The 20,150-nt window shown below is 39.2% G+C and overlaps 1 protein-coding gene and 1 long non-coding RNA gene across 3 annotated transcripts; both read left to right on the forward strand.

Annotated features, from left to right (window-relative positions):
- The first annotated feature begins 6,035 nt into the window (after positions 1-6,035).
- On the forward strand, positions 6,036-8,602 carry LOC110868511. Of its 2 annotated transcripts, none has more exons than XR_002552518.2 (4): positions 6,036-6,457; positions 6,560-6,960; positions 8,003-8,090; positions 8,285-8,602. It is a non-coding gene; the product is annotated as an uncharacterized LOC110868511 (long non-coding RNA). The 2 variants fall into 2 exon arrangements; XR_002552519.2 differs by having other exon boundaries at positions 8,014-8,090.
- A 9,537-nt stretch (positions 8,603-18,139) lies between these two features.
- On the forward strand, positions 18,140-19,552 carry LOC110866890. The gene is made up of 3 exons (XM_022116033.1): positions 18,140-18,688; positions 18,866-19,096; positions 19,172-19,552. Exons 1-3 carry the CDS (start codon positions 18,140-18,142, stop codon positions 19,550-19,552), a joined length of 1,161 nt encoding a protein of 386 aa, XP_021971725.1.
- The last annotated feature ends 598 nt before the right edge of the window (positions 19,553-20,150 follow it).

Here is a 20,150-nt window from a genome sequence, read left to right on the forward strand (position 1 = left end):
GATTTTTAATTGATGCTTTCTAAGGAATGAAATTCATGAATTTTGGTTTTAGATGATGAAATATTTAGTTGCAAAACCTTTGTTTGTGAAATTTTGGTTTAGGGCTTCAAAATTTTGGTGGTTTTGTTGTTTTAGCAGCTAAATCTTTGTTGTTTAGTTCTGATATTATAAAAGCTATATATCATGCAACACATGGGATCGACTGTAGGGAAAACATGGTTTTAAAAAGATATAAGTATTGTATTTTCTTTCATTTGCCATTTTAACATACAAAGATTAGGGTTAAACGCTTGGACTTGCACCAATTTGAACAAAATGTTTTTTTTTGGGTCAGCCAGACGCGTTTTGACGTGTACCAAAATTATGCATTTTGACTCAATTGTGTTGATCTGTTACCCAAATAGCTGAACCATAAATTTTTGCGATGTATGCTATTTATTACAGATTTAATTTGGAATGCAATCCTAGATGGAAAGCTTAGGTATACATTGTAACGCCTCGTTTTTTCGTAACTTTTCTTATTTAGAAAGTATGTCTGTATTTATATTTTTGGATGCTTGTATTCCTTGTAATCATATTTCGTTTGTATCATTGTAACCTGAGACTTTGATCGTAATAAAATTCGCTATTTCATACAAATTATACTTTGCTTACTTGTTCATACTTATACATTTAATTTGTTTATGCATTTGATACCTTATTCACGATTCTCGTAAATGTATGTGCAACTTACAAACAACTATCAAATATACATGACTTCATACATTTCACACATACATGTACATCATTTTTCATTTACAATGCCTAACCCATGTCTTTATACTTGTGAAATGACTAATTATATGTTTTAATTACATAAAATACATTATAAGGTGCCAACAACAAACCATAGGGACCATAAATGACAAAAACCAAACAATTGGCTTGGGTGGGTAGCGTCGCGCCGCGTGACAGCCCACACCCTTTCTCGTCGCGGCCTGCCATGGCTTTCAATCCGCAGAATGTTAATCTCAGCTCATGGATTGGTCAGTTTTGTGTTTTCTTGACTTAACTCCCACCTAATCCTCATTAATACACCCCTAACTCAAACCCTAATATCCTCCCTATATAAACAACACCTCCCACTCTCATTTTCCACTTTACAAACCTCTTAATCACTCCAAAACACTCTCTAAATCATCTAACTTCACTGAAGTTGGCAGAAAGTTTTCAGTGATTCAAAGTGAGTTCTAACTCACTTCTGCAACTCCTTTTTTCTTGTTTCTTCTTCTAAAACACTTGGATAACCTCTAGGAAGGTTTTCACAAGTTTGCTTGGGCAAACTAAGGTGAAACCTCACCATATTTGAGGTCCAAAGTGCACTTTATTTTCTGTTTTGTTTAAAGTTCTTATATCTTCATGTTCTTGATAAAAACTTGGTGGAATCTTGAATCCACCAAGCTCACAACTTCACCTATAGTTATGGGTTTGTGTTGAGATTGATTCTCACTAAGTTATGAGTTCAACAACTCTTTAATTTCAGTTTATACATATCTAAATCCGAATGATGAAAACAAGCTTGATTCATCATCTTCCATATGACGAACTCATGACTTGTGAAGTATGAACCATGGAAGCTTAGGCTTTCCAATACTAGTTCCACTCCTTCATTTGTGAGCCTTGTGTATAAACACTCAAGTGATTTACTAGTATCAAAGTAACTTAGCCCCGTCTAGCCTCCATCACTTAGTTAATTCTTTTCATGATGTGTTGGCGCACCCGGGTTAGAGATTACTTGGTCACTTGAGCTTGCAATAGTTAGATTTATTCTTGTTATTCATGACCCTCCGAATCATCCTTGTGATGGTTTCGTGTAGTGGTGAATCATATAAAGAGGTTTCAACCTCCATGCTTGACATACATGATACTACATGATATCTATGAAATGGACTTAGTCTTAGGATAATATTACAACTATATATATATACACACACACACATAAGAACATGGCTGATTTTGTGATGGTAATCGGATCATTATTATTCGTCATAAACTTAGGCTATTATATCTATGATCTAAGATTCTCGTTGATGATTCTAATGGGGAATTTTGGACCCATGAAACCACATACAAAATAGTGTCAAAAACGAGTACTTAGAACTAGATAATACTTTCATACTTGTATACTTTTGTACTTTAAATTCCAATCCGAATCTTCCATTCTAAATCCGTTAACTTACACACATTCGTTTCCCCATGCAGGGTAACTTTGGTGATTTCATCCTCAACTTACACAACTCTTCACAGGATTTCAAAGGAAGCTTTGCAAAACCGTGAGTACACTTGAACACCCTTTTTTCGCTTTACACTTTTTGGGTGTAACATGTTAGCCTATTTTAATCACAAACACAACATACTTTATGAAATGCACAAAACAATCCAAATACATGCATACTTATTTTTTATACTTGATTCGTATTTTTGGGTGATTCTTATGTGATAAACATGTCATTAACTTCGTACAAGCCTCCATTTAACATGTATAGCGCTATAGGAGTAACGCACCACTCGTGAACGAGAGGTCATGTTAATTTAAATACTTGCGGTAATCAGAGGGTTGACTTGAATAATGCGTGCCATTGATATGATAATCTTGATAAGTTAGGTTGCCATGTGGATTCGTTTAAACATTTTTATAGTTATGCTATGTACTTAAAACTTGTGTACTCGCCAATTCTTTTTGTGTTGAATTATACTTTTAACATGTTGAAGGTTGATGATGATGATGATGATTCATGATGAAATCTAGTAAGGACGACTTAGAAACCCATATTGAACTTACTAGATTTGGTTACTTTATTTTGTTGAATCTGTCGTATTTGTTTTTCAATGTTGTATTTTGATTTTCATGATGTAATTGACAATTTATTGTTATGAAATGAATTCGGTTTTGAATTAATTATTGTCACATAATGTTATGGAGTCTTTGAGCAATCTCGTTCGTCTCACTCCGATGTTTCCGCCATTGGTTGGGGTGTGACAACACGATTGAGCAATACAACGACGATGCTAGTTCCCGCCAGCAGGAGAACTACCGATCAGGATGCGGTAATTTGTCAAGCCATCCAGCAACGACACGAGTCACGCCGAGCAGAGGTCGCATGTCTCCGCATTCCCCCTATCTCATTAACGATGATTACACTATGTTCGACATTCCATGGTAATGTCACCAAACAACTGGTCATCACATGAAACCCAGGTAAAGTCCTTAAATTTCTTTTATTGAAATTCCGACTTTTGCATCTAGTGAGTAGATTTTTACACCTCTATTCCTCCAAATGGTCATTGTATCACGATAATTTCGTTCATTGTAGCGGACACTCATTTGTTTCATTTCTTGATGAATTTTTATGTTACACTTGCATTGTTCGTTACGCATGTGGCTTCGCGTTGAATTATCGTTTTCATCAAAAGTTCAAATATCTAATTATTGCTTTGTGATTCGGATGACCTGCATTATTGTACGTGTTGACTCCTTGATATCGAGTCAACGAACCCTCTTGAAACTCCTCTTTCTTTTCAAGTTACATACATGGTTTTTCGTTATAACCATGCCGAAATTCCCTATTTATTGACGGATTACGCCTTAACCAAGTTCAATTGTTTGAAATTGTCCACTACACATATTCAATTCAAGACACCATATGATGTGTTGAGAGCATCATATTCAAATCCATTTTAAACAAGTGTTTCATTTGTTCTGAGTTGTAGTAAACTTGTTTGGTCTTCAACTCCATTAAATCGTTTGTTGGTTACGACACCTTGTGGTGGCGTTTTCACTAATTTGAAGCTTGCGCTAATCTCGTTTACACATCTCATGCACGGATTTAATTATTTATTTATTGATTTATTTTAAATCCACTTCGATTTATCATATTAAAGCAGTCTTAATATAATCGTGTGTTAAGATAATCATACACAAATTCATTTTATATTCCGATGTACCTCCTAACGGTTCTTTCATTGTCGATCGAATGTTTTGCGATATTCATTGCTTTTTCATCTTCGATCGAAAACAGTATTTCTTTGACGTTCTATTTTCAATTAAAAATCATATGATGTATGTTTGGGACAACATTCAGATTTACTTCGTTGAGCCCTCATTTGATTTCAAACACGGTGAACTTGTTCGGCCACCACTATTATTGAATTATCTTGATCACTACGACACCTTGTGGCGTCGGTATTACTTGCAGCTAGGGCTAATCATGTTCGAGCGTTTCATGCAAAACTATTTCACTTGAGCTTGTTGATTCTAAGATTCAACTACTGGATGTTATCGTTTCTAGAATTCATTTGCATATTGTGAACGTTCGTTTTCGTTTGGAATTCTATTGGTTGAAAATCCTCTTTTGTTGGACCTCTGATAACTTAGTCACACTAGTGACTATATCAGTACGTCTCGTTTTCCCTTGACATCAAATTCTGTAACACATTCCATTTAACCGTTGGGTTCTTATTGTTGTAATATGTCCTTGAATTCACATAATTCGAATAAGTCTTGATTCGAGTTCATGGTCATTCACTTCGGTATTATTCGTATCTACCTACGCATAACATAACTCTAAGGAGTTAACATAGTCTAAATTTCGAAGACGAAATTTTATTAACAGGGGGAGAATGTGACAACCGGTAATTTACAGCTCTTAATTACGCGATTAATAAACGATTAGACGATTTTAAGTAGTGTTTTAAGACGTAAATTAACTTAATTAGGCCTTTACCTTTAGAATGCCTAGGAACGTCTGACCAGCGTTATAACACGCGAATGGAGGTTTACGGGGAAACTACTGAATATTAAACGGTAACGAACTGAAATCGAACAAAATACTGACAACCCCGAAAAATACAAATTTTATATGTATATTTTATACATATGAATTTAGTATTATGAATTTATCGTGCTTTTGAACGTCACAAAACACAAACGTGAACGAAAAACGCGATTGTAGGAATACACTGGCAAAGAAACAGAAGCATCAGACACGTGTATCACCTTCAAAACTGAAATATTATGATATATCTAGCTTCTAAATTAAATTTTAATATCCATAGTCGAAATCAGATTGAAAAACGGATTAAAAACGACCAACGACGCATTTTACGCGATTTTTAACGTAACCGACGAACGAACGCGTCAAACGTGAATACTAGGGCTGTAAACGAACCGAACGAACATGAACAAGGCCTTGTTCGTGTTCATTCGTTAAGGAAATAAATGTGTTCACGAACGGTTCATGAACACTTACCGAACAAGATTTTATGTTCGTGTTCGTTCATTAAGGAAATGAGCTTGTTCGCGAACGGTTCACGAACACAAACGAACACAAATAAATTTGGCAAACGCGACGAAGGATAAAGATAGATGGCCCAGAGAGTAGCACTCGAACTTGAATCCCTTATTGTGGAACGGAGGTCGATCGTATTCGTGGATGTAAATAATGAGAAATGAAAAGGAAATGTTAGGGAAATAAAATAAATAAAAGTTTAACAATATAAAAAGTACAAATAAAATATAAGAAAGTACAAAGATCTTCAACTAACACACAAACATACGAACATAAACGAAGGCAAATCAACGAATGTTCACGAACACGTTCACGAACACCTCACCGAACGTTCACGAACACAATCGAACGAACGAGACCTCTGTTCATGTTCGTTCATTTAACTAATCGAACGAAACTATTTGTTCGTGTTCGTTCGTTTATTAAACGAACGAACATAAACGAACTTCCCGCCGAACGGTTCACGAACTGTTCGTTGAACGTTCGGTTCGTTTACAGCCCTAGTGAATACCGACACTATTTTACGCCTTTTTATCTTAGAAACGATAATTAACAATGTTCCGTGGAGCTCGGGTTTAAAAACGGGTTCGTAGGTGTAGGCGGGCCATTTAAAACATTAGTAGGGGGCTTGTGGGCACAGGGCCCAAGCCCATTTGAAGAAAAACCTAAGTATAAAAACCATTTGTTAAGTTGTAACCCTCATTCCTTCACCTTCACAACCAGCCGACACTCCCTCTTTCACTTTTTTTTTTCTCTGCACTTCACTTGGAGAAACCCTAACTCACCATACAAACACTCCCTGTCTCTTCCTCAGCTCCGGTGACCGAGATTCCGGTGCCCGCACCTCCGGCTACACCACGACCACCTCCTTCATGTACCACACCACAACCACCCTCCTCCTCCTTCCCCATAACACCCCTCCCACACCTCAACATCCTGGAGAACGGGGAGAAAAAGAGTTAGATCAAGAAAGAGAGGAGAGAAAGAGTGAAGAAGAAGGAGCTGCCGACGATGTGCCGGCGGAGCACGACGGTGGCAAACGGCGGAACCGTCGGATGACTTTCAGAAACGCCGCGCTCGACAGCGGCGACGATGGTGGTATTTAAATTTCGGCAGCCGTGAGTTCTCAGGTAAGAACACCTACCTCCTTGGAGTTTCCGATCGGTATGCTGGGTTCGTTAAAAGCTTCCTCTGATGTTTACTTTGTTCTCTTTTTGCGATGTTTGATGAAGATGATGATAGGGTTGAACGACTGAAGTGGTGGTTGTGATGCGACTGTAACGGCGGCAGTGGTGGTATTTGGTTCAGATGTTGGTTTGGGAGTCTCGGGTCAGATTTTAAGTTTCGGGTGTTTCACTTCAAGTTGCGGGTTCAGATTATGTTTTGGGTTCGAGTGTTTCAACTCAGTGCGGGTCAAACCTGGTCATCATGGGTCGAAATCTGGTCAACCGGGTCAGAATCATGATGCGGGTCAACTCGGGTCAGCTACTGGTCAACACAATCTACACGGTCGACGAGTCAACTCGGTCAAACCGAGTCAACTCAGTCAACCCGAGTCAAACCAGTCAACTCAGCCGACTCGGTCAAACCGAGTCAACTGGTCAACTCAGTCAATGAAGCGTCACGAAGATTGGTAAGGGATTTACGCCGCGATTGTTATTTACGTTGATTTGTTTTTATTATACACGTGAACGAGCTTAAACCGAACCAAATCGTATATCAATCATGTTTATATAACGCGTATATAGATAGACATATATATTCTTCCAATTGTTACGTTTTGATTAAAATCTATTGACACTTTTAGTTGCCGGGATCGTTCAAAAACAAAGTAAATTCTGTCCGTTTTTCGTAAAATTTCGTAGACAAAACGTGTTTTATTATAAAACGAAAACTATCGAAAACAAGTAACTTTTGTAAAAACAAATACGAATGTGTATTTATTTACGACACTTTATAACTTACAAAAACGACGATAACGCGAACTATTTTACAAAATAAATATAATTATTATATTTATTTCAAACGTCAAACTCGAAAATCCTTTCTTATAAAATATGATTATTTATATTTGCTTCAAACGTATCGTAATCGACAACTACATAAAATAAATATGATTATTATTTATATTTATTTCAAACGACGAAAAACTCGACAATCTTTTATACGATAGATATAATTATTTGTTATTTATAATTATTTCAAACGCCTAAACGGCATATGATATGTCAACGTACGATTTTCTCATATTATTAATCACGTTATTGGTTTACAAATAAACGACAAGTCGATTATAACAACTTATAATTATATGTAATTATGTTGATAATTATATACGAGACGCAATACGTTGTACCAGTTCGTAATATATTAGTTTTATACGAATATTCATTACATACACGTACGACTTCTCGGGACGACTAACGCGATTCTATCGATATATTTATATATTTTTATATACATATTTTTATATTTCAAATCTCTTGAAAACCAAGTATTTTCAGAACTTAGTAATTATTACCGACATTAAATGGAACTTAACAAGTATAACTTAATCGTTTCCATTAAGTTAACAACTTACCGTCGAATCATTCGGTTAACGATTCGGTAGAGCTCGGTAACACGTAGTATATCTACCACATTTATTTAGAAGCTTATAAGATATTCCGTGTTAGGAATGTTATAGATTGCACACTAGCGAGTTTACGCGTTTGGAAACGACTTTATGGATATATTAATCTAGCTTTGCACGAGGATATCGAGGTGAGTTCATAACCCCACCTTTTTACAGTTTTACATTTTTATAAATTTTTTCGGGGTGGAAAGACATGCACGTTTTGCAAAAACAAACAAGGTTTTCGATGAACAAAAATTATATATTTCTAAGGAAAAATTACAAGTTTTGTTCTTTATCTTGATACCATATTTCAGGCGGTGTATTTTTTGAATTTTGACAGGTTTTGCCCTTTATAGAGAATTTTGTTACACGTTTTGTGATGCCTGTCGTTAAGAACATGCAAAAACCAACTAAACTATGTAGATATGATAAGTCGGATATCGAACCGGAGGAGGATTGTGGAAAGTGTCGTTATGTCAAGTGTTGATCAACTATTGTAGAAAAAGTAAATCTTGTTTGTTTGAGAGTTCATTAACTAGCAGATTACGAAAATACGAAGTTGTAAGAAATGGGAGAGAACAATGTTTCCTCCGGATTTCAGATTCAAAGTAAATTCGGTTTGTGTTGGATTGTTTACAATTACATAGACATAACTGTATAATCTGATTTAACTGATTGTGATAAAAGAGGACTAAGTACTCTGATTGATTAACAACGAGAGGTTATCATACGATTATCAATTGAAGATTACCAAACCCAATCCCTATCTAATATATCCCAATTACTAGAGCTCTCGGGAATTGAAAGAATCAAAACTAGGTTTTAAGCAAAATCAATCGTTTACAAATCAACTAAATCAAATCAACCGGTAACAATCATCGAATGCTTAGATTACTGGATTTAACAAGTTTCAAACACAACCTAGTTCACTTACAAGAATCCTCCACCTAGCGGAAACCATAAAAAGACTATCCGCTCATGCGGGTTGACTGATCTTTGCAAGTTTGATTAATAATTAAAATCACCATATTCCTTATAATATAAAGAATTATGATAAAATTAATAAAAATCCAATCTTTGATCTAGTTCTCTACTGATGTCGCTATGTTTGATGATGATGGATCATGTGATGAATTTTTGCCCCTCAAACAATGTCTTATTCCTCTATGCGTGCCTCTCTCGAAATCCCCCAAGTCAGTAGCCACTTATATATCTGTTGATGATGTATTATGATGTGATGTTGTTGCTAGATAAAACCCTCCAAGAAACCTCAAGGCTGCCGTCAATGTCTTCCTTAAATTGTGATATATTATGATGTGATATCTGATGAGGATACGTCCTTGGTTGGACCGAATGACAAGCGAACACAAAGCCGAACCGAAAGCCTAAAGGAACAGTCGCACCTTAATGCCATAGACGGAACGATCAAACATCCTGATCCGGTGTAACTAACTGGGGCCCACAGCTTTAACTACCATGACAACGACTGGTCTGACCCTAACTAACTCGCCACGCCAGCATCCCCAAAAAGTATAAATACCCCGCCAAGACTCCACACCAAGGGTAATCACTACTTTCTCTCTCGAAACTCCTTTCTCTCTCTCCCTGACCTATTCTCTCCTCACAAATATTTATTCTCACGCCCGAGCTTGGTCACAGAGAGGCCCTCCTCCCTGTGACGAGGCTAACGGTGTGTTTCTTCCTTGTGATCTTGTAGGTTCTTGCCAGGTCATCTGAAACTCTGCTCATAACCAGGTCGTACCAACTGGTTTTGAGTCTTCAATATCCTTGCTAGATAAAACCCTTCCACGTAATGATGTTGACTTTTTAATTAAAAATCCTCCAATCAAAGAAGTCGGCTCCAATCATGATGTTCCTTAGTGTGTGTCCAAAAGAAGTCCAGCCCACATGTCTTAAGGTTTTACCCAATAACTTCACACATGCACTGCTTGCATCTTTATTGTAGGTTACGCCTACCAACGTAGGCTACGTTTTGAACCTACTGTACAAATGTTTGATTGACTTATATCAACCGTAAGCTACGGTTAGAATTCCGTGGCTTACGTCGTGTATCTGCCTATTTTCACATGAAATTCAACTTGTATTTAGTAACAAACAACCCCTTGAACTTTATTGTTTCGCGTTTCTTTCACATTCAAGCTATCTCTTGACCCGAACAACTCCCGTTTAACTTGATATCCCTCTAATAATCATCCGTGCTTGTCCCTTTTCATCGCTAAGCTCTCTAACTTCATCGTATTACGCGTTTTACCTGTAAAATCATAAAAACCCGTAGTTATCATACTCGCTACGCGTAATCACTTAAAACACAATAAAATACGTAACTTAACACACTTAATGCTCGTGTTTTGCACTCTCCATCACATCCCCACACTTACCTTCGATTGTCCTCTAGCAAACCAACTTAGAACTACCCACCACAGTAACAACACCTTTAAATCCTTAAACCGATTCAACATTTTAAGTTCCCAAGGCATACCCGTCCCATAGACTAACACATTCGAGATTGACAGTCTGACAAGCAAATCATGTAACTTAAAAACTCAAGACTTGTCTATCTAAAACTAACATGTTTACAATTCAATCACATGCTACACGCCCCTCACAATGTACTCTCCTCTCGTGTAATATCTGAACTAACGTGTAATGTGCTAATATATAAACACTCAGGAACCAAACATGAGATCCTGCAATCGTAAGCTTGTATGACAATCACACCTCCACTGTATCATGTAACGCGACACATATCAAAAGGACTTTTGGGTTTTGGGCTTAGGCTTAGGTAGGAAAATTTTTGGCTTTTTATTTTTATGGGGCTAACGAACAAATAAAGAAACCGTGACAACTTTATTCAAACACAACGGCTCATACTTTTGGGTTGGTTTCTACCAAAACAACACAAACATTATTCACAAAACTCTCTTTTTGTTGTTTTCCTCTTTTTTTTTTCCCAAAACTCATACATTGTCATTCATGGTTGGTCTTACACAATTCATATCGGGTGGACAAACGAAGGGTAAATAGGCTCAACAGGGCTACTAAGGGAAGTGGTATTAACATAACAAACACAAACACGAGGGGTGTAACGAGAAATCCTAATGCCTTTATCTAAACCACAGTCTCGGTACGTATCAAAGCACACAAGTTCTAACACAGAATAACATGTGCCCTATACACAACAAAAGAATTCATCATATAACTCATTCTATCAATTCTACAGGCTCAAGATCTCGCCAAGAAAAGGTAAAAAGGGATACCGACATGTAGCATATGCAATTTAAAACATGTTACCCCTAGATAGAAATCTCTTTTCAACTTATTTTCTAAACCTTTGCCAGACATACTCTCATGAAACTTAAAGGGACAACCATGACAACGGACTAGTTTAGTCTACTACCGGTAAGGAACTCATTAGTGATTGAAACATTAGGTTTTCATGTCCAATTAGCTTACTTAAGGCGATGAAACTTAAGGTCGAACAATGGCCCATGTCAGCATGGTGTCACATGTTTGCTCAGACTCTTACTGGGTCAGCAAGGGTGTGGTTCGACGGTTTACCAGAAGGATCGATTGATCATTTTGAAGACTTCCGGCGTCTGTTTTTTGCAAAATTTCTGTTAGCAGCGTCGCTGCAAGAAGGACATCACTGAAGTTCACCACATAAAACGCCGCGACGGATAGTCCGTAGAAGATTTCATCGATCGTTTCAATCGAGAGAGCATGCAGATAAGTGGGGCGGTTGATCAGCTCCGTGTTTCCGGATTTTGTCACGGAGTCCGAAACAATCAGCTCGTAGAAAAGCTCCACGAAGATCTTCCAAAAACCATGGAGATACTTATGGAACGAGCCCGAGCCTTTGTCCGAGTAAAAAGCGCCTGCGGTCAACCGAATGAAACAGCAGCAAAGAATGCTAAGGCCCGTACCGCATCGTGGGGACGGAACGCTTCACCACCAAAAGATAGAAGCAGCAATTGGAATAGAAATCGTGGGCCGTACCAGAAGTCTGATCGAAGCAGCTTCCGAACTGGAAACGTACGTTTCAACAATTTCTCCGAGCTAACCAAATCGCCGAGCGAGATCCTTAGTACGGAAACCACCTGGTTTCCTACACCGTCGAAGCAGCGGCCTACATCAGATAAACATTCTAAGAAGTATTGTGAATATCACCGAGACAAGGTGTAACATTTATGCTTGTAATTATTGTGAACAGTTCAATTATCAATAAAACAATGTTATTTTATCCCAATGTTTGTTTGGTTGTGTTTTACATTTTTCATGTTTTGACTTTTGTTCAATTTCAAACTCTACATCACTTTCTGGAGAATTATACGCAAACTGGTGCGTAAACGTACTCAGTTTAATGCGACAAATACTCCGGAACATCAACTTATACACAAAATACCTTAAATAACCTTTACATAACTTAGAAATAAGTTTTGAAGGCCTTGGTATGGCAAAAACAAGTTAATTCGCTTACAGGGACTAAATTTGACAAACTGCAAAAGTATGCCAATTTGAACTGTAACGAACATTCCGGAACATGTCCATAAGTTAAACATACCATAAATATCCTTTACATAGCTTAGAAATAGGCTTTGAGGGGTTTGGTATACTAAAACAAACTTTTGGATCATTCAGGGACTAAAAGTGTCAAAAAGTGCACAAGTTTGCACTTTCGCGCATAACTTACGTTCTGAATGCATCTGGACATCCAAAAATTTATGTAAGCATCCTTATATTATGCCTTAGTGATTGGCATGAGAAAAATCCATTCGTCGCGTCATTTGGATCGTCTTTCGCGCTTATGCGCATTCCGTCGTAATTAACCGAACATCGCGATCGTACGGCCAAACGAACCAACATCCTGCATATTTTTGAGCATGTTTCATGTCCACAATGTTTAGGCATCATTTTAGGGCCTTAAAGTTGGCTTTACGGGCCTTAGAAGTGTCGGAAATGGCTTAAATATTCAAGAGGGACTAAAACTGTAATTTCTGAAACTTTGTGCTGATCAGGCAGGGCCAGGCGGCCCGCCTGGGTTTTGTGTGCTTCCTTACGCGGGCCGCATCAGACAAACAGACCAGATTCAATGTTTAGATCCACTTGCATTGGCCTTTTGATCACCCAAAGGGCAACGCCACGTGTCGGATTCCTATGGTGGGGGCAAAATAAGGCACCACAACTTTGCGACAAGTGTACGGCTTGGATCGTGGCACGATATTCAAGAAACGATCCTAACGGCTTTACTCTTCCTATAAATACCCCCCCTTTTGGTTAAAACCCACAAAAATCTGATCTAAAGCTCTAAGTTGAGGCCTTTGCTCTCATACCTGAGCTCTTGGATCGAGATTAGCTTTCGGGGACCCTTCGTAAGTGTTCTTTCGTTCTTTTATTCGCTTTTCGAGTCCGAAAGTCAGCGTTTTGTTTGACTTTCTGCGTTGACCAGCCTATGGTCAACACGAAGTTCATTGGAACTTCATAACGTGAGCGTGATCACGATGGTTATAGTCCGTAGTGACTATACCTACTGATTACCACGTTATCTAAGCTCAGTGACGAGTCGTAGTTTCGGCCAAAATGCACGTTCTTGCGTATTTTGTAACCAAACTACTCGTGAGCATCAAAGCCATTTGTTTTGATGCCAAACCTGTTTTCTAAACTTAGTTAAGCATGTCCTAACATGCTTAGCTCGTCACTTTTAGTTTATTGCTTATATAGGGTCGTAAGGTAAGCGATCTAAATAATTGCTTATACTTTCGAACCCGACCCATTTGGTCGATCATTAGGATCCGACCAAGCACATTAGGTGACCATAGCTGTAACCTTCCGAGGTTATACCTTGTGGTCACGATGTTAGGCGTTCCAAACGCGTTCTACGCGAACGACGCGTTAAGGTAGCATAAGCTACCTAAACGGGTCGTAATGGGTCGCAAGTACTTAGGTTAGGTTTCATTTTAGTATGTAGGCTTTGTTAAACCATATTTCACGAGTCTCCATACTCGTTTAGTTTACGAACCCGCATACTATCCGATCCTTCCGATTTTGGTCCGGTATATTAACATAGCTACCTATTAGGTGCCGTTTGATATTCCGTGATCTCTAGCATTATCTGGTTATTATACAAGAACTTCAAAGCAATCTCAGGTGAGTACATTGAACCCCTCTTTTACTGTTTTCCAAACTGTTTTGGGTTGAAACACATGTGCCTACTTGTTACTTTCATGCTTTCCATGTTTTCACATCATATACCTGCTATGATTCGTTAGTACATTATAGTACATGATTTCATTACATTTCATGCTATGTATGTCCATTGTGTGCGTACTTAGTACATTGTTTCACATTACATTTCATGCTATGTATGCCCATTGTGTGCGTACTTAGTACATTGTTTCACATTACATTTCATGCTATTTATGCCCATTGTGTGCATACTTAGTACAATTGTTTACATCACATGACTTCATTTTGGTATGACATTTGGTTTGTTTAACATAGAACAATACATTCATTAACATTAGCTACGCCGTTCGTTAGTAGGTAGTGGTACCATAGGAATTGACAACTCCCGTTCCGGACATCCTAGGTTGGTTTGGATGAAAGGAATGACCGAATTCGATATACATAACTTAGATAAACCTTTAATTTGTTTAAGGGTTTATCGCCACAGTCTCAAGGCTTGGATGTATGCATTTTCACAATGCCGCATAAATGATTGTATCAGTATAGCATGCATTGTTCCACAAAACATAACGTTGATTTAAACCATGTTTTACTTCAACACCTTGTTTTTGTGCATTTTACATATGGTTTAGTTGATACACTTCACTTACCATACATGATATATTTTGAGTACACAATACATGATCTACATTAAACATAGACATTTTGACATTGATATACACATTTGGTGGTTTACATTGAACATAGACATTTCGATATGGTTTACACAATAACACTTGACAATTGATTTATACATGAACAATTTACATGGTGGTTGGTTTGGGTAAATGGTTTGAGTAACGTGGCGTATGTAATATGATACAATCATGGTGGATACGCCGCTGGTACTTCCTATATATAAATGTTTGTATAATATTACATATCGTAGCGTTATCTAAATCATTTCAGTTTAGACATATTACGTTTTATACAAATAACATACTTTTTACAAGACATTGCTTTACAAACAACTTATCATATTCAACTCAGTTTACTTGGTTATTCGTTTAACCTTACATTTATCTATACATATCATCTGATTTTATCGTTTTCCAAAGGATTTACAAGGCAAAACAATTTACAAGGTTCATGACTGACTGTTATTAAGCGTTTTCTTAAAACTTAAGTCATGAATCCCATTTTCACAAAACCTATGTATCTCACAGCCATTTTTATGCTGACGTACCTACTTTCACATGTGTTTTCAGGAGCTATCGTATAGGATGACAATGGTGACACTAGGGCGGACCTGTGCCTTAGAGACTAAAAATGAAGATAGACTAGTTTAATTATGTCACGAACTCTTTGTTTTCCTGTTTAATACAATGTATTACGCTTGTTAAATAAATAAAATGTAACTTTGGTTTCCATGGTTATGAAACAATTAATTCTGTCCCAACACTCCCCGGCGTTTCCGCCGCGGTTGCATGTTATACGTGGCCGGGGTATGACACAAGGGGCATACGACTGACGAATGTTGGGCTTTAAAACAGGAGATCGAGAAGGCCGTACGATCCAGAAAACTCTCCCATCTCGTGAAAGAAGTAAAGGATGGGAAAAATCTGCATCAGCGACTGATAATCCGAACACCGAGGCTGGAATCAATATGATTTGGTCTACCGAACCAAAGGGGTAAAGCGGTCGAACCAACATATGGCAGCTTGGATCCACCAACCAACGTACTTTCCTCTGATCGATCCGGAAGATGCTCGAGACGGACCGATCACGATATCGGCCGTAATCGCAGGACATTTGGTCCAACGAATTTACGTAGACGGAGGAAGCGCCTTTGAGATAATGTACTTGCAATGCTTTCAGCAGCTGAACCCCCAAACAAGAAGGAGATTAATCGAGGTGTCTACCCCTCTAATAAGTTTTTCAGGAGAGGTGGTTCGTCCGATAAATTACCCTTCCGACCACGTTCAAAGATAATGACAGAAGCAGAACTGTTCAACTAACCTTTCTGGTTGTTAGTACTCATTCGTAGCATAACGTAATACTTGGGCGACCCGGGTTACGAGCTTTCGGACAATAAGCTCAACAATACACGGTGCCATAAAATTCTCCACCGAAGCAGGGATCGCCACTATCCTTTCGGAATCAAATTCATTTGTTGCAGAGGTAAGACACGCAGCAGAAACAAGCTCCAAAAAATCCGCAGCACCTACAGAGCTTTGGACGATTAACTCGGAATTCCCGGAACAGCAAGTAGCTATCGGTGCTCAGCTCCCAAAACGAACAAAGAAGCTCCTATGGGATTTATTGAGTAATTCAATTGATATCTTTGCATGGAAGCATTTCGATATGCAAGGGGTTCCTAGGTCCATGGCACAACACCATCTGAATGTAAAAGAGTCAATTAAGCCAATAGCGCAAAGGAAAAGGCACATGGCACCGGATCGAGCCAAGGCAATTGCCAAAGACGTAAAGAGTCTCCTAGATGCCGGGATCATTCGAGAAGTCCGGTATCAAACCTGGGTGTCTAACCCAGTTATGGTACAAAAGGACAACTCGTGGAGAATGTGTATCGATTTCACCGATTTGTATGATGTGTGCCCGAAAGATTGTTTTCCGTTACCGGAGATAGATGAAAAGATTGACTCCGTCGCCACGTTCAGGCTGAAATGCTTCTTAGACGCTTACAAGGGGTATCATCAGATACAAATGGCAGTTGAAGATAAGGACAAGACAACCTTTGTTACTAATGAAGGAGTTTATTGCTTTTCCAAGATGCCTTCGGCTTAAAAAACGCCGGTGCTACGTACCAGTGTTTAATGAACAAAGCTTTCAAAGACCAGATCGAGCGAAATTTAGAAGTTTTTGTCGATGATACCGTAATCAAGAGTCACGACGAAGCGGCCATGCTGAAAGACATACTCGAAACATTCACCCGACTCCGAAGCATCAACATGAAGTTAAACCCTAAAAAATGTACGTTTGGAGTAGAAGAAGGGAAATTCTTGGGAGTCATGGTCAGATTAAAGGGTTTGCGAGCCAACCGAGACAAAATCGGTGCTGTCCTTACCATGAAGCCTCCAGCTTCGGTTAAAGAAATTCAGTCCTTAAATGGACGGCTGGCCGCTCTCCACCGTTTTTTGTCAAAAGCAGCTGATAGGTCTCTCCCATTCATGGATGCACTTAGAAAAAGTTTTAGATCGGAATTTAAATGGACCGAAGAAGCTGCACGAGCCTTTGAAGAGCTTAAAGTCTATCTGGGCACGTTGCCAACCCTCACCGTACCGGAAGAGGATGAGGTACTAACGGTTTACTTGGCTGCATCGCGTGGCGCCATCAGCGCAGTGTTAGTCGCCCACCGAATCGGGGCTCAGATCCCTATCTACTACGTAAGCCGAACATTAAAAGAATATGAAACCAGATATCCAAACTTGGAAAAGCTAGCTCTGGCATTAGTCCACGCCTCAAGAAGGCTTCGCCGTTATTTTCAAGCCCATCTAATTGAGGTTCGAACGGATCAAAGGATCCAGCACGTTCTCCGATGACATGAAGTTTCAGGGCGCATGGAAAAATGGGCAATCGAGTTGGGTGTCTTCAACATCACTTTCAAAACCAAGGGTCCGTTAAAAGGGCAGGTAATAGCTGATTTTCTATTAAAAATGCCGGAAAACAAGGAAATGGAAGAAACGGAGCAAGCGCCAAGCAAGCCCTGGTCTCTGTATACAGACGGGGCTTCGAGCGCCGAAGGTGCGGGGGCAGGTTTGATTCTCACCGATCCAAATGGCACGAATATGACGTATGCGCTCCGACTAGAATTCAAGAGTTCTAATAATGAAGCCGAATATGAGGCACTGTTAGCTGGATTGCGTTTGGCAGCCAAAGTCGGAGCAAAATCATGGCCCATGTGGATTCATTGCTCGTAGCGAACCAGGTGAGCGGAGAATATGAAGCAAGGGAAGCTAACATGATCGAATATCTAGAACAGGTAAAGCAAGCTATGGCATTGTTCGATTCATGCAAGGTCGAACATATTCCCCGCAGCAAAAACAAGAAGGCCGATGCATTGAGCAAATTAGCGTCCGTGTCATTCAGTCATCTTGCTAAGGAGGTACGGGTAGAAGTGTTGGCCACACCTTCAATCGCCACTCCACAAGTCATGCAAGTGGAAGCTCCGTCACAAACATGGATGACGTCAATAATTAACTACTTGGTGCATGATGTTTTGCCAATTGATAAAGTAGAGGCTAGAAAAATCCAGATCAACTCGCTTCAATATCAAATGCAGGAAGGGGGTTTGTATCGAAAGACCTTCCTCGGGCCTCTGTTAAAATGCCTTGATCCAGAACAGGCCAGCTATATCATTAGAGAAATACACTACGGCATTTGTGGATTCCATGCCGGGCCAAAAATGATTGTAACAAAGGTAAAAAATGCAGGGTATTACTGGCCCAGGATGCACGAGAGTGCAGTTAAAGAACTCCAACAATGTGATGAATGCCAGAAGCAAGCACCAATAAGCCTCCGAGCGAAGAACGAGATGATCCCAGTAACCGCCGCATAGCCTTTTTAGAAATTGGGGGTCGATATAGTCGGACCTTTCCCATGATCAAGCGGAAGCGCTCAATATCTATTGGTAGCGGTGGATTATTTCACCAAGTGGGTGGAAGCTCGACCATTCACAGTTATCTCTGGTTATAATGTAACAAGATTCTTTTGGGAGCAGATCGTGTGCCGCTTTGGTCTTCCGCTCTACATAGTGAGCGATAATGCAAAACAATTCGCGGAGAATCCATTCAAGCGCTGGTGCGAAAGTTTGAAGATTAACCAAGTCTTCTCCTCGGTTGCTCATCCCCAAGGGAACGGGCAGGTCGAGCAGATAAACCGACGGATCGTAGATGGAATAAAAAGAAGACTTGGCTACGAAGGCAAAGGGTGGGCAGATGAATTGCCGAACGTATTGTGGGCTCACCGAACTTTGCACAAGACTAGTAACGAAGAAACACCGTTCAGTCTTACATACGACACGTAGGCCGTGATCCCCGCAGAAATCGGGCTCCCTAATCAAAGGTGTAAAAACTGGGAAGAAAACGAACAGGAGCTCCGGTCGAATCTCGATCTATTGGAAGAACGTCGAAACGTGGCCGCAATTAAAGAAGCACGTTACAAAAAGAAGATCGAGAAATACTACAACGCTCGTGCCAAACTTTACAAGTTTAAAGTTGGAGGCTTTGTGCTCCGAAGCAACGATGCAAGCCGCGTCGAAGCTCCTGGGAAGTTAACCCCAAAATGGGAGGGACCGTATCGCATAAAGGAAGCAAGTACCAAAGGTTCCTACGTGCTCGAGAAAATCGACGGAACTCCCGTTCCTAGAACATGGAATGAGGTCCATCTAAAGAAGTGTTTCATGTAAACGCCGGTCCGTTACGGGCTAGAGAGATCGCTATTTTTTATTTTTGAAGTATTTCCTTTTTTCCATGTAAGAATCGGGAGGGTATTGCCCCGAACATATTTCCGTTTTCTTGTAAGGCGGGAGGGTCTGCCCCGGAACCATGATTATCAAGATAATAAATAAAGCGATCTACATTTTACAAATATAAATCATAGCATATCCCATGCATAAGTTCGAACAATGTAAAAATGTGCACAAACGGGCCTCGACCCATGCCTCGCGCCGATCGAGAAGGCTTAAATAGTTCTAAAAATAACAAAATCTATTAAGCAAACGGATCGGAGCAGGTATGATCCGACCGTTTAAAAAACAAAAAGGATTCGAGCAAGAGAAGCGAACTTATAAAAAGTTTCTTGCTACAGCCCGGTCATCTGAATGACCCTATATGATTTGGCTAAACAGTGAAAGTTTGGATGAAAACTGAAACTAAAAAAGCCAAGCATAAAAATCACAACCAAAAGATACGATGCCATAAATTTAAGAAAGAACATGTTCAGCAAAATCATAAACAGAAAATTAAATTGTACGGTTACATGCCACAATGAAAGAAAAGTATTGT

The sequence above is a fragment of the Helianthus annuus genome, chromosome 4 (genome assembly GCF_002127325.2).
Source record: "Helianthus annuus cultivar XRQ/B chromosome 4, HanXRQr2.0-SUNRISE, whole genome shotgun sequence".
In the NCBI taxonomy this organism is placed as follows: Eukaryota; Viridiplantae; Streptophyta; class Magnoliopsida; order Asterales; family Asteraceae; genus Helianthus; species Helianthus annuus.